General features: G+C 44.0%; 1 protein-coding gene across 3 annotated transcripts in view; it reads right to left on the bottom strand.

Annotated features, from left to right (window-relative positions):
• The window catches only part of DROSHA (drosha ribonuclease III), a 113,787-nt gene that overhangs the window by 80,086 nt on the left and 17,514 nt on the right, over positions 1-16,187 (bottom strand). For 2 of the 3 annotated variants that reach the window (XR_006279074.1, XM_043508433.1), the window contains exons 3-7: positions 9,701-9,793; positions 8,449-8,680; positions 6,595-6,769; positions 3,286-3,440; positions 241-321 (exon numbers count right to left, since the gene is read on the bottom strand). Coding sequence is in view for 2 of the 3 variants with exons in the window: in XM_043508433.1 (XP_043364368.1) it covers positions 241-321; positions 3,286-3,440; positions 6,595-6,769; positions 8,449-8,680; positions 9,701-9,793 (736 nt within the window). In the remaining variant the exon portion in view is untranslated. The remainder of the gene's footprint in view (positions 1-240; positions 322-3,285; positions 3,441-6,594; positions 6,770-8,448; positions 8,681-9,700; positions 9,794-16,187) is intronic. The other variant, XM_038388590.2, reaches the window with a different exon arrangement.

Genomic DNA, 16,187 nt, shown 5'->3' with positions numbered 1-16,187 from the left:
AGAAATTGGCTAGTGCATAGGTTCAGCAACTATTTCCCCTAGTTTTCATATGGAGTTTTATTACAGCTAGCACATCCTAAATGTGAAATTACACAACCGGTAAGAAATCGGACTGATTTAATATGACACCATAGTTTACTCTAAAACAATAACTTCCTCCAATTTATGTCAGAGCAAAATAAGTACCTGCCTACTGCTGACAATATGGTATTTATAAGTGCAATATTCAAAACTAGCTACCTCTTCACCAGGATAAATGCTGTGTCTTATTCCTGTTCGTCTGGCTTTAGCACTGCATTTGCACAGTGGTCCATCATTCATCTGTCAAAAACAAAATAGGATTCTGTTTTTATTGAAAAATTTTTTTTGGTTTTAACATCATGAATGCTGATGCTTCAAAGAGCCTGTCATACTTACAAGATTTATTGGTTTTAGGACATCCATTTAAGCGGCAAACTGTTGGTATAGGAAACCAAGGAAACTGCACAACAGCATTAGACTGTCATTGTTTTTTGTGCAGCATAAGCAGGGACAACAACTTGAGCAGAATGATACCACTACAGTATCACGTGTAAGGTATAGCCTTTCCATTTCTTATTTATTAGAACCACCTGCTACTTGCAGCCAATATTAGACCATAATTCTGCACTTTATATATTCCTGGGCTTTTACACACAAGTAGTTCTACTGATTTAGTTGGTGAACTCCTGGTCCTATGGAATTTGACTACAATGGGGCCAGGATTTCACCCCATGTATGCAAAATTAAGCAAGTGTAAAAGTTTGTAGGTTTGGGGGTCTTATTTGGTACTTTAGAGATATAACCGGAGTACTTCAAAAGTCGCCTGAACATAGTTTTTTTTTAAAATATAGATTTTTTTAAAAAAATATGACCATTTCTCGATTATGGGATGAATATACCAAATAACTCTGTCAAAAGGGGCATTACATACAATATAAAATTGTATAAAATCTTACCTTCTTTTTACCTCCAAGCCCTGTGAAGTCTGGGCCCACTGCAGACTGGCAGTTCCAGTTAGTGCAACACCCTAGCATGCTTTCTGGCTGTGACGTCACACCCACCACAGAACCCCCAGTAGAGACCGGAGCCAACCTACAGAAGTAAATTAAGTCCCCTCTTTTTTCCATCCCTTTACAGTTTTGTAAAGTTTTAATGATTACATCTTATACCTTGTAAGGTATAAATATATTTTTAAAACTTCAAAAAAACTGCAGTTTTGTATAAAAACCCACCATGGGACTCCCCTTACCGTTAGAAGCAGTCTGCAGGTTCCAAAAGAGCTCCGTGGTGGGGGTTGGACATCCTCAGCCAACAGAAAGAAGGCTAGGGTGTCTCAGTGACAGGAAGCCAACAATGCACAGTGGGAATGGACTCCATATGGCCTGGAGGGGGAAAAAAGGCAGCCCAGTTTTAAGGTTAATCTATTGACTGTTTGGCTGACAGTGTTTTCCCCATAGATTCTATCATAACACATACATGCAAGGGGGCTTAAGATGTAGTGCGCATTTCCTCACCTTTGGGTGTTTAATCGTGCATCCTTAATATCAGAGTGGTGTGGTATTTTGCTCTTATACAGTTTGTCACATACTTTGGAACTTCAAGAACAAGTGTGCTAAATAAACATTAGCAAAATATTCTCATGTTAAGTCTAAGCTGAAAGCACAGTTTCTCACTTTGCCTGTATATCTTACGTATCAGAGACGAGAGAGATAAATAATACAATAAACACTCAATTAGTTCAACACTTCATGAAAATCAGGGCCCTCCAAGGTGTCTCAAAATCACTAGCCACTTTTGAAAATCTTGGCGTTTACTCTTATTGTTAAATAGTATTTGAATATAACACCTTAGGTGTGTGCATGGGGATTTATACAGAAGCTAGGTCACCAGTAAGGCCCAAAGGCACTTGCAATGTATGTTAGATACAACACAGCATGAATTAGGGATAGATGACCAGGCAAGAAGGGAGAGTGGTTTACACAAAAATTAGGCTGTCGGGTTTTTTGGTTGGCTTGGTTTGGTTTTTTTTGCAAGACATGCTTGACGTTCATTCCTGTTTTGTGGAAGTGCAGGTCTGTAATATTTTGGGATATCTACCTAAGGCATTTATAAGCCTATCACTTTTGCATCAGAATACTAAACAAAATTATGGGAAAGCACATTACTCAAAATAAAATTGTTCTGTACTGAATAAAGATCAGATATAAAAAGTATGCCATTGGCAAGGCCATAATGACTTTTTTGGAACTTTTTTCAGATGTCCCTTAGGAAGAAATAAGGATAAATTCGTGGAAATAACCAGGCATTTCTGATACTGTTCACTTCATGGCCCTTCACCTCTCTCTATTTGGCAAACATTTTATACTGAGGATTCTATTTATTTGTTTGAAAAACTTGGCTTTTAAAACACAACTCATACAACACAATTTTCAAAGTTAAATATTTCAATAGTTTTATAATTTTGGGTTGTGGGTTGTTTTTTTTAAAACCCTAGGAGAATAAATAAGAGCTCATAATGGAAGCATCGACAGACCTTTGAATTATCACAGCAGCAATGTGCATTGCGGTATCTTTTGCCATTATAATTTGTGGCCTTCTAGTTTCATGCCTCAAATAAAATGCCAGAAAAACAGGTTTACTGGGGGTGCCATTTGACAAAGAGTTGGAAGGGACCATAAAAGAGTTAAAAAAGAAAGATGGAGATGGCAAATTTGCAAAGCACTGCCTGATCTCTGGGTAACATATATATTCAAACAACATTTCATGAGCTCACCAATAACATTTAACAAGGACTATAATCTGCATGCAATTACAGCAGAACCATTAGACAAGAAATTAGGAGCATTAACAGCATATTTAAGGCTTTATTTATCATTATACAGTAAGAGCTTTTAGGTGAATCATTTGTAAAGTAGATCTACAAGCTCTCTCTCCCTCATCCCAGCACTTATCTTTGTGCCTCTCCTGCTCGGCTAACAGAATAGATTGAACCATTACATTACTGGCAATGCAGAGTTTACAAATACAGTCAAATATGATTCAGGGTGAAGAATCTCCAGGGTTCAAGGGTTTTAACTGAACTCCTGAGATTGAAAGCGATGTGCACTGAACAACAATAAAATATAATCTAGAAAGGATGAAAAAAAATTGGACAGGAGACAACTGGTGTCATCTAGTATATTCTGTGACAAATCTGAGCCGTAGATCTGTACGGCTCCCAGAACAAACCTTTTAGATACACAGTGAATGTTTTGCACACAATACCTGTCCAGGGTCATTGTACCAGAGCTCCTCATGAAGACGATCAGGGTGAGCTTTTTTACGCTTAATTTCCGCAATAACGTCAAACACTTCAGAATCTGAACTGCTAGAACAGCTGCTATTGTCATCTGAGTCACAGTCGGACTCACTGGAACTCTCTGGTTCAAAAGTAAAAATAAGGTTAGTTGAAAAGAATCTCCATTCATTCTTTTCCAAAACAGCAAGGAATTTTCTAATATCCAAGCAAACATCATATAGATCTTCAAATTATCAAAGACTTTTATAACATTCTGAGTGGCTCTTATGAATCCTAGGACAGCAATTAAGTTTTAATTTAAAGAGTGACAGCAAATACTAAGGTTATTGAAAGTTGCATTAACTGAATTTGTTTGCACACACGAGTGGAATGATCTGAGCAGTTGACCATGATTCAGTTTCAGAAGAGCAATTTCTATGCTCCCAAACACAATTGTTTGAAGCTAAAAGACTGCAAGGAAGAGGACTATGAATTTATAATCCACACAAGTAAAACCTAAAAAAAAACCATGTACATTGCATCTACATTCATGACCACGCACACCAAGGATCAATGAAAGAGAGCTTGTTTTTTTTAAAGTTGTTTCAGGTTGACATGAATTATGGTAATAGCATTGCACATATTTGTGTTTGTAACCAAGATTTTTTTTTTTTTTTGTAGATAATCATTAACCAATTTCTTTTTTTTCACACTCTGAAAAGGATGTATGCAAAAAAATGTTCCAGGACCTGTACAGTTAAATTGGCGAACTGGAGACTACAAAATAGTTCAGAATACAAGCTGTCCATGAAGAGCTCTAGCATTTCATGGAATGGAATTAGCTTTTCACAAGCTGGAGATTGTTTAGGAGTTTATCAGAAAGTACCTTAGTCATTTAAAAAAACAAACAAACCCTGCCTGAAGGGAAAGCTAAACTTAATTCCTCTGAAATTTCTAGGACTATGACAGGACTCTTACTTTTTCCTTCTTTTTGCTCTAGTTCTCTGAAAGAAATGTCCCCCCCCCCCCCATAACATTATATGCAATAACTGAAGCAGAAGGGAGCCTTTTTCTGTAGTGGAAATTTAACACCTCCTGTCAAACCCCATATAAGTAGGCTTTAAAGGATTAGACTTTTATCTGTAAATGTTGGTAAATATTGATTTCACCATGCACATACAAATCGACAAAAAATATTTCTATTTATAATAATCAAAATTTACCAATAGGCAAGGGAAGAAAAATGCTGCATGAGAACTTATCAGAGTTTGATTTAAGGCAATTTACTTTGTATATTTTGACATGTGATATTGACAATTTGTGCTTTGATGGCTACAAAGCTTTAACATTTTGAATCTCAACATCTCCAGTCAATAAATAATTATCTGACCTCTCCCATTATTTTCCACAACTGTAAAAATTTAAATCACTAAAAATAAAAATTAACGCTTAAAACCCATAGTTTTGAGCAAGAGTGAAAAAATTAAATGGATAAAATTTTCAAAAAATGCTTAAAAACAAACATCATTATGAGCCATCAAAATAGTAAAAGAATAAAAACTTAATTCTGCCAAGCCTACGTATGAATCAGGCTGTGGGAAAGGTTCATGCTGATACCACGAGAGAGTGCAAACATTTAACCCCCATGGTTGCAAGGCTAATTTATTCAGGCTGCAGACTGAAAAAGTGGTGAAAGCCTTTCTGTGCCCGCTAGGCAACTGACTGCATACAAGAAGGATGAATTTAGTAGCCTGTCCCCCTCCTCACTGTCAACAGCACCATCCATGGTGTCCAGGGAAGGCAGACTCCTCTGCATGAAACTGTTCTAAAGGGGCTAGAGATGTGCAGGCTTTTCAATGGGCCCTCCACTCTTGGGTGAATTTCACCCTGTATATACGGCACAGACCAAAAAGTACATTTACTATGTTTAGAATACTTATGTATTTTTAATTTAAAAAATGTATTATCTATTCTATCTCCCCCTGGGGTGCCATTTTACTTTGCTAATATCTCATTGATTGTATTACGCTATATTTATGGCAAAATAAGATGAAAAAATAAAGATACATACATGACTAGGCTTAGTTTTGAGCATCTCAGGTGTTGGCAAAAGAAGATGAAAAAATAAAGATACATACATGACTAGGCTTAGTTTTGAGCATCTCAGTTATTAGATCATAGATGTAAAACTGGAATAAAAAACTTAACCTCAAATTACCTTGATATTAGTGAATATCACTAATTAACACCAAGAACTGAGAGACACGTGACTCACTGAAGTTTGATAAATAATAAGCAAGGGCCCAACAGTGCTCCCACTGAAGTAAATGCAAAAACTGCAAGGGGAGGAGGACAGGGTCCCAAGTAAATAAATGCAAAAATGATAACACCACAAGTATGTACTTAGGCTCATTTATCTTTACCGTTATTATTTAAGTTCTAGTTATGACATTTAATATTTTAGCAAATATACAAAATTCTCAGTCTATGAACCATCACTATGCAAGTAAAAATGCATTTCAAAACCCATGACTTCTGAACATAATGAAATCATCAAGATGTGCAGCGAGACCCTGATCCACAATGGGAGTGCAGCAACTCTCACCATCACATAGGATCAGGACCATAACCAGCCTTAGCCACTATGCGAATTTATGATTGTTCCCCTTGTCTTCCCTTTCTACCGGTTTGAGAGATTGTATCGTTCTTAAAATTAGACTGTGAGCTCTTCAGAGCAGAGACCAGGTAGCATTTGATTTGTGATTTACCTAACATGTTATTGGGTGCTAGAAAGACAAAGAGCAAACATATTTTTTTACAAAAAGAATTGACTTCTGAGCATTAGGAGACTAATTATAGCATTCTGCTACTAAATCTTTGCCCAGAGCTGGGGAGTGACCAACAATATTTAATGCAGATTAACGACATGCTAATTAGCAAGTTCTTTACTTCATGTTCAATAGTGAGTCACAGTAAACAGTATATGTTTAAAATGCATATGGACATTTCTTCAATCATCTTTCAATTGTACTTTAGCAATAATCTTATTTTCAGCTGCCACAACAGTCTGCATTTTGACACTTTAAAGATAATGCCTAATACACAAAGGGTGAGATTTTCAAAAGCATGCAGTGTTGACCTAATTCCACTCCCACGGAAGGCAATGGTAAGGCTCCCGCTGATTTCAATGGGAGGACAGTTAAGCTGATGCAGAGCGCTTTTGAAACCACCACCCAGCATATATTCATACAAAAGAACACACAACTGATATAAAGATGGTAGTCACTGTTCATTACTCAGTTTCAGGTCTTCGCCAACGCGGCATTTACCTAAATCCTCATCGAGTTTGGTCTTTGGTGGCTCCCATGGTGGCCGGGCTGCTTTGGCTTTTGCTTGTCGCTTTCCTAACTCCTCCTCAAACCTTTCATACAAATCTCGGAGCCGACTTGTTCCAACCACCGTGGAGTCCCCCTTGATAACGACAACAAACCAAAAAGAAAACAAACAGAAAATTAAAGGAGGCTGTGAGGGGGTGTACCTGCCCCACACTGGACAGAAAGGGGTTAACCCCATACTGTGGGCTGTGGAAGCCATGCCCCCTCGCCCCTGCTAGGCATGCCCCAACTGGGACAACAGTATAATAGGGAGCAGCCCAGCTCAGTCTGGGCTGACCACTGAGGACTACTCCTGAGGGCATTCTGCACCAAAACATTTAAAAATTATGCGCCAAAAAAATTAAAATTCTGCACACAATATTTTAAAATTCTGCAAAATTCTGAAAATTTTATTTGTCAAATAAATGTGGAGGCTCCAGCATAGCATTGGGGAGCACAGGCCACTGGCTGCACAGAGGTGGGAGTTTGCAGAGCTTCCTGCAGCCGGGACTAGCAGCTGAGCCTGGTGCAGGGTAGGAGCCACCACCCGGGTCTTCCCCAGTCCCACCTCCTGCCCCACAGTGATTTACCTCTTTGCCAGCTGCCCTGGGCCCCAAAACATACTGCTGGGGAGAGTCGCATGACCACTGTTGTGGCTTCCCTTTGCTTCCCCATCAGAAAGTCATTTTTCTGTGAGGAAGCAAAGAAGTCTGCAGGGGACATAATTCTGTGTAAGCACAGTGGTGCAGAATTCCCCAGGAGTAAAGAATGTGTGTTGCAGGCTCCTACTCATGATCTACCAGAGCCCAGACCACAGAGGCCAGACGTGCTGAGACCCAGGCAAAGACCTGGCTACCCACAAAAGCCCACTAGGGAAAGGAGTCGCAGGAATTTTGCCGGCTAATGACCCTAGAGATCCAGAGGACCTGTGGACTAGCATAGGAAGACAGGATAGGAAGCAGCCCAGGGGAACTAGACATTGATCCGGTTGTGGAACCGGGAACAGAGCTAGTGTGTTTTGAACGGATCCCCACTGACTCCGTGGTGGATACACTCGCCGCTGATAGGGCCATACTGCCCCACTTAGATAAGCAGTCCTATTGACTTCAGTCCCGAGGCCATACCACCCTGGCCTGCACCAAAGGGCAGCCCCATCGACTTCGACTATTAGGCCATCCTGCCCTGCATCCAGAACAGTTCCCCTGACAGGGTAAACTTGCCCTGCGACAGAGGCTTTGCAATATTAATGTCTTAAAATATGGTGTGGTTTCATCATTCCAGAATGAACAAATGAAAAACTCAACAAGACAAAAAACATTTCCTAGAAATGGTCCAGTGTAGCATGGGAACTTTGTATAAAATCACTAGGACATATGTAAAGGCATCCTTTCACCATCTGACCCTGATGATAGAGAACTGCATTCAATTGTACACGGTCATTATTGGTAGAGCCCTGTGCAGATACAAAATCTGCATCTGATCCATGATCTGCAAATATGGTCCACAGATATCCACAGATTTGCAGGCCTCTAGATATAAAATCTGGATCTGCATCCATCCACTATCCGCAAACATGGTCTGTGGATATCTGCATCTGCGGACTACATTACCGAAATACACATAACAGATGGGTGATGAAAAGAAAACTGGAGGGAAAAGAAAATTGGGAAGCATTAAGCACTGGATGAAACAAAAATGTAAAGCTGTTAAAATGATTGTAATAATCATTGTATAGAAGGACAGTACATAGTAACTGAGGGATCTTCATAGACGTACCACTTGATCCATAGGGTCATTTGAATAGTAGCTTTCTGAATGGGTACAACGAACCCATACAGGCTTGAGCAATTCTTCCTCTTCCTCTTCATTTTTTTCAGAAATGATGTCCTCTGGCTCTTTGTCTTTAATAGCGGTATAACTCTTCTCTTTACTGGCACTCTGATTCTCTGACCACCTCTCTCTCTCCTCCTCCCATCGAGGTCTCTTTCTCTCCCGGCTGGGGGATCGGCTTCAATGGGAGCAAAGAAAGAAAAGCAATCACAAGTTGTTTTGGTTTTTTTAATATTGATATAGTTATAATACAAAATGAATAGTTTACTTCAAATCAGTAGGTCATTTTGCCACATGACTTGTAGCAGAGTTCACTTGGTATTTCCTTATTTTAAGGGGTTAACTTTCAACAGTAAAGATTAGCTTTTGGTACAAATCTAATATATGGAGTCACTTAGCAGCAACTCTGGAATTAAGACTGAAAGCCCTTTATAATTTTAAGGCCTATTTTTGACCACATTGTAACTCTCAAAAAACCTCATTTTAGCCTAAAATGCTTATTTTCACATTGAATGAGATTTGGAAGGGTTTTTTTTTTGTTGTTTTAGTTTTGTTTTAAAGGTTTGAAGAAAATCAGCCATACTCTGAAAAAGTAAACATTTTTGTTTGTTTAAAAGAAGGGAAGACTGGCATCAAAATTTTATCAGCACGAGTATGGAATGGTCATATTATTCATGTAGACAGAACCCTTTTCCACCACATCAGATTATCATATATTCCCTATTCACTCTGTGTAATACATGAAAACTTTCTTGGTAATGTTTTAGGAAGTTTTCAAAAAATTATTGGGACTATTTTTTGTATCCCTCCACCCATAAAACCAATAAAGCTATCATGAGGCCAGCGATATAGAGCTCAGACAAAGCCATAAAGACCTCTAAAATGATCTAAAACAGTTATTCTACACGGAACAATGTCATGATTTTAAATTCTGTGATCTGGGTACCTTATAGGCTAGCACTGGGTGCTAAGGAGCTTCCACTGTGCAGCAGGGAAGTCCACGGTCCAATGGCATAATTTTCCTGTTTCTAGCTTTGTAGGGCCATCAAGATATCAAACTTTAAAGTCATGACATTTTCATATAAAGAAAAGCTGTTACCAGGCCAGGACTGAATCTTGCCCCTCCTGAAGCAGATATATGTACACGTACACATGCACAGCCTGATAAAGAGTTTCAAGATCAACTATCCCATCTTACCTCCCTGTTCTTTTGTAATCTTTTCTGTAGGACCTCTCTGAAGATGGTGATCTTCGGCTATCACGATGCCTATGTCTTTCCCTCTCCCGTTCCCTTTAAGAATTTAAAACAAACAGGTTAAACAGGAAATCCTGAATTTTGTAAACACTGTTCCTGAAACAGCATGGAACCAGTTTTAAGTCAATTGTCAGCACTGTTGTAAGTTGTGTGTTCCAACCTGGAAGCTTTGTGGTGTCAATCTATTCCTCAAGAAATATATGACAGACAGTCCCCTCCACCTTCCCTGCTTTCATCATAAGGACATCCATCTTAATATCCTATTAATTTATACTCAGTATAGACAGCTGATATAGTATACCATCAGAGTCACTCCCATTCTGCCTGTCATTCTTCTATTATAAATGGAAGGCCTGCTTACTCCATCTGCTACCATTCTCTTTCACTTAGAGACTGAGCAATAAACTATTCAACACACAATAACTTCAGAATCACAGCAATAATTCAAATACATTTCACATACAAGCCCTCTGACCTTCATAGCCACCTCAGAAGTGCATAAAAATAAACTAAGATAGCCAACCAAAAAAAAAAAAAAAAGAGATGTCTCCACAGCCTAATGACGATGACCCCCATCCTGTGAACACTTATACATGAGTAAATCTACAGGCACAAGCAGTCCTAAACACCATCACTCCCGATGTTCTGTAGCTCGTGGCCTTCACTCACTAGCATAAACTGGCATTTTTTACAAGCACTGTATCTGCATGACAGCTTAGAATTCTAAAATATTATTTTGTTTCTCCAAGATACTTTTTTAAAGAAATGTTCAGTTGAAGTAAAAAAAAAAAAGAGACCCAGAAGAAAGCTCCCGCAGTTGTGTTCTGTTGTACTGAGCAATGCGGTTTACATGGATACTTCTCAGACCATCCCCAACCATGAACCAGTTATTGTCACAATTCCAACATTGTAGTTGCCATTATGCAACCTATATCTAAGCCACAGTTGTTACAACATTTAAAAACAATTTCTTGTGGGCAATTCTTAGAAGAAACCAGAGATCTTAAGGCTTCCCAGGGCAAGTTTGGAGATTGTATTTCAATGTTCAGGGCATCAAAAGGCTGAAGGTTAGCTAAGTAGCTGTAAAATTTAAATCATGGGATTACATAGTTATTGTTTCTCAATGATTTCCACATCAAATGTACTCCATTTATGAATAAAAATATATTTCCCCTCAACTGCTACTCCTGTAAGCTCAGCCTGGGCTCCTTCCTCCTCACACATCACCATCGGGAAAAAAGTTCTTGCAGGCCCAATTTGGACATCAGTGACACAGATGTTAACTCACTGGCGTCAGTCAGATTGTACAGACGTAACTGACTGAAAGTTAGTAAATAATCATGTTGATGCACAAGAAGGAATAGAAAGATGTCTGCTATCATAGCTGGGTTGGCTCTGCAGGGATAACAGGAATTTGAATCAAAATTATTAACATACACACACACACATGTATTTTTATATACATTGTGACAGAGCTCTGTCCTTGCCTCCATGGGTCCTGCGTTTCCTGGCAGATTTCGCTAGCCTCACTCACTTACTTTCAAGGCTCACTCTGACCCTCCACATAATCCTTCTTTCTCTAGAGACAAAGATCACAGTCTAATGAGCCATTTTCATCATAAGCCAGTGAGGGAGGTGAGGAGAAGTTATCCTTCCTTGTACAGTCTCTATTGTCTCCCAGTCTCGGTGATTAATCAGGGGACAAAGGTGCGGGGGGGAGCCCGGCCCACCCTCTACTCCGGGCTCCAGTCCAGGGACCCTAATAGTATCAGCTATGGTAGCTGACCTTTTAAAAACATGACATGTACAATTCCCTGGGCTACTTCCCCCACAGCAGCCCTCACTTCCTCAAGATCAACTTCACCCTTACCTCAGGGTCTCCTTCCTTATGCCTGATACGGTGTGTACTACTCAGCCTCTCCAACAGCGCAACTTCCTCCCGCAGCTCCTGACACACCCACCTGACTAACTGGGAGGCTTTTAACCAGTTTCAACCAGCCCCTGATTGGCCTCAGGTGTCCCAATCAACCTAGCATTCTCCCTGCCTTCTGGAAAGTTCTTAATTGGCCCCAGGTGTCTTAATTGACCTGGAGCAGCTTCTATTTCACTTATCCTGGTACCGGGGATTTGTTTAGCCTGGAGCTAATATATCTATCTCCCACTACTTTTCTATAGCCATCTGGACTTGCCCCATCACATAATCCCCCTCCCCGCTCAACACCATAGAGTTGGGCAACTTGGGACACCAGGCAGTATGCTCATGACAGACCATCAGCGTTGCCATGGTGGCATCCAGCCCTGTGCCGTACAGGGAACTGGAATGGTTGGAGGGATAAGAACCACCTGGTGACCCTTGCATTCTTTTCCTTATTCCACTGCATCCACTGGAGGGGCGCATGGTCCATCACAAGAGTAAATTGCCGACCTAAGAGGTAACAACGCAGGGTCTCCATAGCCCATTTGACAAGTTTCTCTGTTGGCTGCTCGCGTCCATCTGCCTACTAGGGAGGTTTTCTGGCCCTGGGTCAGGATCCGGGTTCCCAAGGCCTTCGCGGCCTTCCTCTCTTTTTTTGTCTTCCGGGTCTTTCGGGGCCTGAGAAATCTCAGCGAACATCAGGGGTTGACATTCCCCCGGTGACGAGTCGCTGTCTTCAGGGTCCCCACCTCCCTCCAGCTTCTCCGGGGGGAGTAAATTATCAAAACCTGGATAGTCCCTCCCAATGACTACAGGATATGGGAGTTTAGGAACTACGCCCACGATCACCTGAATAGGGTTTCCCTGAACCTCTGTCTCCACTGGGATGGTGGGGTAATGGCTCACGGCCCCATGCACGCACGTCACTGCTATGCGTTTGGCTTGTAGCAGCTTTTTACCAGCTTACCCGATATGAGGGTGATAGCACTCCCAGAGTCCAAAAGCGCTGTAGTCTCTGCTCCATTTATCCTCACTGGCCTGGTGTAATTATGCAGGGCGAATGTGACCCCCACGAGGTGGATAAGGGAACATGGGACCTCCCAATCCCCCAAGTTACATTGCATAGGCTCCTCGGTGCTGGGACACTGTACTGCTATGTGTCCCCACTCCCCACATGCATAACATCTATAATTGCTTTTAATCACTCCCCTATCCCAGAGGCTTAGTCCCAGGGTTCCCCCCACTCAGGCCAATCCCTTCCTTCTGGGGTTCCCGCTGGTTTTCGCCCCCCCTTCCACCTAGGACTCCACGGGGGTTTGGCTGCCCAACCTTCCAGGGTTGGGGTCGGATGCTTGCTTCGAAAGGGGCCTTCCTTGGGTAGTCAGGTCAGTTACCTGGCTGTCATCCATCTTTCTACAAGTGTGATCATCTCGTCGTACATGGATGGATCATTCTGGCCTAAACATTTGCGGAGATCTGGCGGCAGTCCCCGCATGTAATGGTCAATGACCAGGGTCTCCAAAATCTCCTCCAGCCTGCACACCACTTCCGTGCAAGGTGTATGAGGTCAAATAGCTGGAACCTCGGGGGTTTGTTCTCCTGGTATTTCCACTCATGGAACCTGTGGGCCCTTACTGCAGCTGTTACCCCGATCGTGCTAGGATCTCTGCCTTCAGACGGGTATAGTCAGTGGCATCCGTGGCAGGCAAGTCAAAGTATGCCTTCTGGGCCTCTCCACACAAAAAACGGGCGAGAATGGTGGCCCACTGCTCCTGGGGCCACGCCTCACGCTGAGCAGTCCTTTCGAATGAGAGGAGATATGCCTCTCTAACATCAACTTTGGCAGACAACCAGTGGCCCTCAGGGTTCGTGTCCCGTCGGACCACCAGGCCTGGGTGGTGAGGGTCTTCAGCTGGTCCACCACCTCTCTCAAGAGGGCACAATTTTGGGTCACCTGCTGCAGCCGCATAGACTCCTGTTGTGCCATTGCCTGAACCCGGGTGGCCTCCTGCTGGGCTGCCGTGGCTTGTACCAGAGCTCTTACCACCTCCTCCATTGTGGTACAAAGCAAAGAAACAAACCAAAACAAAAAAAAAAATCCAAACCCCTAGTAAACTTTTTTTTTTTAAAACCCTCTTTCTTCCACCATGCTGTGAACGAAATCCTACTTCTGATACCAGTTGTGACAGAGCTGTGTCCTTGCCTTCGTGGGTCCCGCGTTTCCTGGCGGATTTCACTAGCCTCAGAGGCTCACTGTGACCCTCCACATAACCCTTCTTTCTCTAGAGACAAGGGTCACAGTCTACTGAGCCATTTTCATCATAAGTCAGCGAGGGAGGTTAGGAGAAGTTATCCTTCCTTGCACAGTCTCTGTTGTCTCCCAGTCTCGGTGATTAATCAGGGGACAAAGGCGTGGAGGAGGGGAGCCCGGCCCACCCTCTACTCCGGGCTCCAGTCCAGGGACCCTAATATCAGCTATGGTAGCTGACCTTTTAGAAACATGACATGTACAATTCCCTGGGCTACTTCCCCCACAGCAGCCCTCACTTCCTCAAGATCCACTTCACACTTACCTCAGGGTCTCCTTCCTTGTGCCTGATATGGTGTGTACTACTCAGCCTCTCCAACAGCGCAACTTCCTCCCACAGCTCCTGACATGCCCACCCACCTGACTAACTGGGAGGCTTTTAACCAGTTTCAACCAGCCCCTGATTGGCTTCAGGTCCAATCAACCTAGCATTCTCCCTGCCTTCTGGAAAGTTCTTAATTGGCCCCAGGTGTCTTAATTGACCCGGAGCAGCTGCCATTTCACTTATCGTGGTACCAGGGATTTGTTTAGCCTGAAGCGAATCTCTCTTTCCCTCCCACCGCTCTTCCATAGCCTTCTAGCTTGGAGTGAGGTGGGAAGCTGCTAGGCCCTAAGCTCTCCCTGCTGCTCCAGCTGCTCCCCTGGCTAGGCCAGACACCACCCCCCCGATTCTCTGCTACCTGGTTGCTGGACCCTCCACTCTCGGGTGCTGCTACTGCTGCAACTGCAGCCCCCGGGGGGGGGGGGCTGCTAGCCCACTCCCCAGAGAGGAGGAGTGAGGGACCCCAGCCACTGCTGTTGTGGACACCACCACCACCACCTGAGAGGGGTCCTTTCTGCCTGCCTGGACCACCACCTGGAGTTCCTGGAGCTGCTGCTGCTGCAGAGGCCACTGCCTGGAGCTGCTGGAGCCCGAGGAAAAGAAGAGGACCATCTACCAGTGGGGGAGCACCTAGAGACTTTGCAGACCACCGTGGAGGGGGCCTAAGACTGAGTAATTTTCAAACTGTGCTCTTGTGGTGGGGGTCTTGACTGTGTTTCCAGGGACACAGGGGGTGTGGCTTGGAGCTGCCCCCCAATCCATCTGTGTGTCCCCCCAACCCCCACCACTACTACCACCTCCACTGCCCCCTCCACCACCCCCACTGGCTCTATAGCATCTGCCTCAGCTCCTGCCTCTGGACTCAGCTGCTTGCTTGGCTTGCCACACCCTATTTCCACCCTTTGGGCCAGAAGCAGCAGCCAGCTTAAAAAAAAGACTTGTGCAAGTGCACAAGGGCACATGTGCCCCCCCCGGACTGCCTACCCCCCCAGCTTTGCCCTTTACTACCTGCCCCATTTGCCACTTGTAGCTTTGCCCCCTCTTTTGCCCCAGACCCGCTTACTAGCTTCAGTTTGTTTGCCTGCCCCACCCATTTCCTTTTGCAGCCTTTGTTTGTTTGCCCTACCCCAGCCTCTGAAGCTAGCCCTTTGGTTTCCCTGTTCTACCTCCAGACAGCTTAGCCCCTTGCTCCATGTGCCCATGCCCCCTCCCATGTGCTTGTGCAACTCCCCATTTTAGTTTCAACCCCTTTCACTGCACCCCGAATGTTGTTGTATCCCCCCCTACCCTAGTGCACCAAGAGGAGCCAGAATTCCACCTTGTGTCGGTGACTGACCCCTAACCCCTGATTGCCCCCCGTCCAGCACACCCCTTTTGGTGCCCTCCTCCCCTGCCTGCAGCCTAGCGGGAAGGAGTGGTCGACCTGCTTCCCCTCTCCCCTCCTCCTTCTGGTGTCTTTCCTTCCCTCCCTGCTCATGATAGAGGGGGATGAGACGGGTGGGGCTCCTCCAGCAGCCCCAACTACCTCTCCTGTACCTGCCCCTCTGTCACCCCCCCAAGCCTCTACCTCCGCCACCGAACCATCTGCCATCGCCCCCGCTGGGGCACCAGCAGCGACAGGCACCGGGGTGACCCCCTCAGATTCGGGGGAGTCCCCCCAGCCGGCGGGAAGGGCCAGGGGAAGAAGGGGAAGGGCCCCGCTAAAAAGACCAGGCCCACCATGGCAGGGGCTGCCCCCAATGCCCCGGCCCCATCTCCAGGTGGGGCGCCCCTCCCCACTGTTCCCTGCACCAGCTCTGCAGGTGTCCCTCCCCCGGCCGCCAGAGCATATGCCCAGGTGGCAGCAGCCCCCCCGCCTGCCGCTACGTCATCGCTCCTGCTCACC

The sequence above is a fragment of the Dermochelys coriacea genome, chromosome 2 (assembly GCF_009764565.3).
Source record: "Dermochelys coriacea isolate rDerCor1 chromosome 2, rDerCor1.pri.v4, whole genome shotgun sequence".
Taxonomy (NCBI): domain Eukaryota; kingdom Metazoa; phylum Chordata; order Testudines; family Dermochelyidae; genus Dermochelys; species Dermochelys coriacea.
The sequence above is the reverse complement of the archived record's forward strand: the minus strand, read 5'-3'. Positions and strand labels throughout refer to the sequence as shown.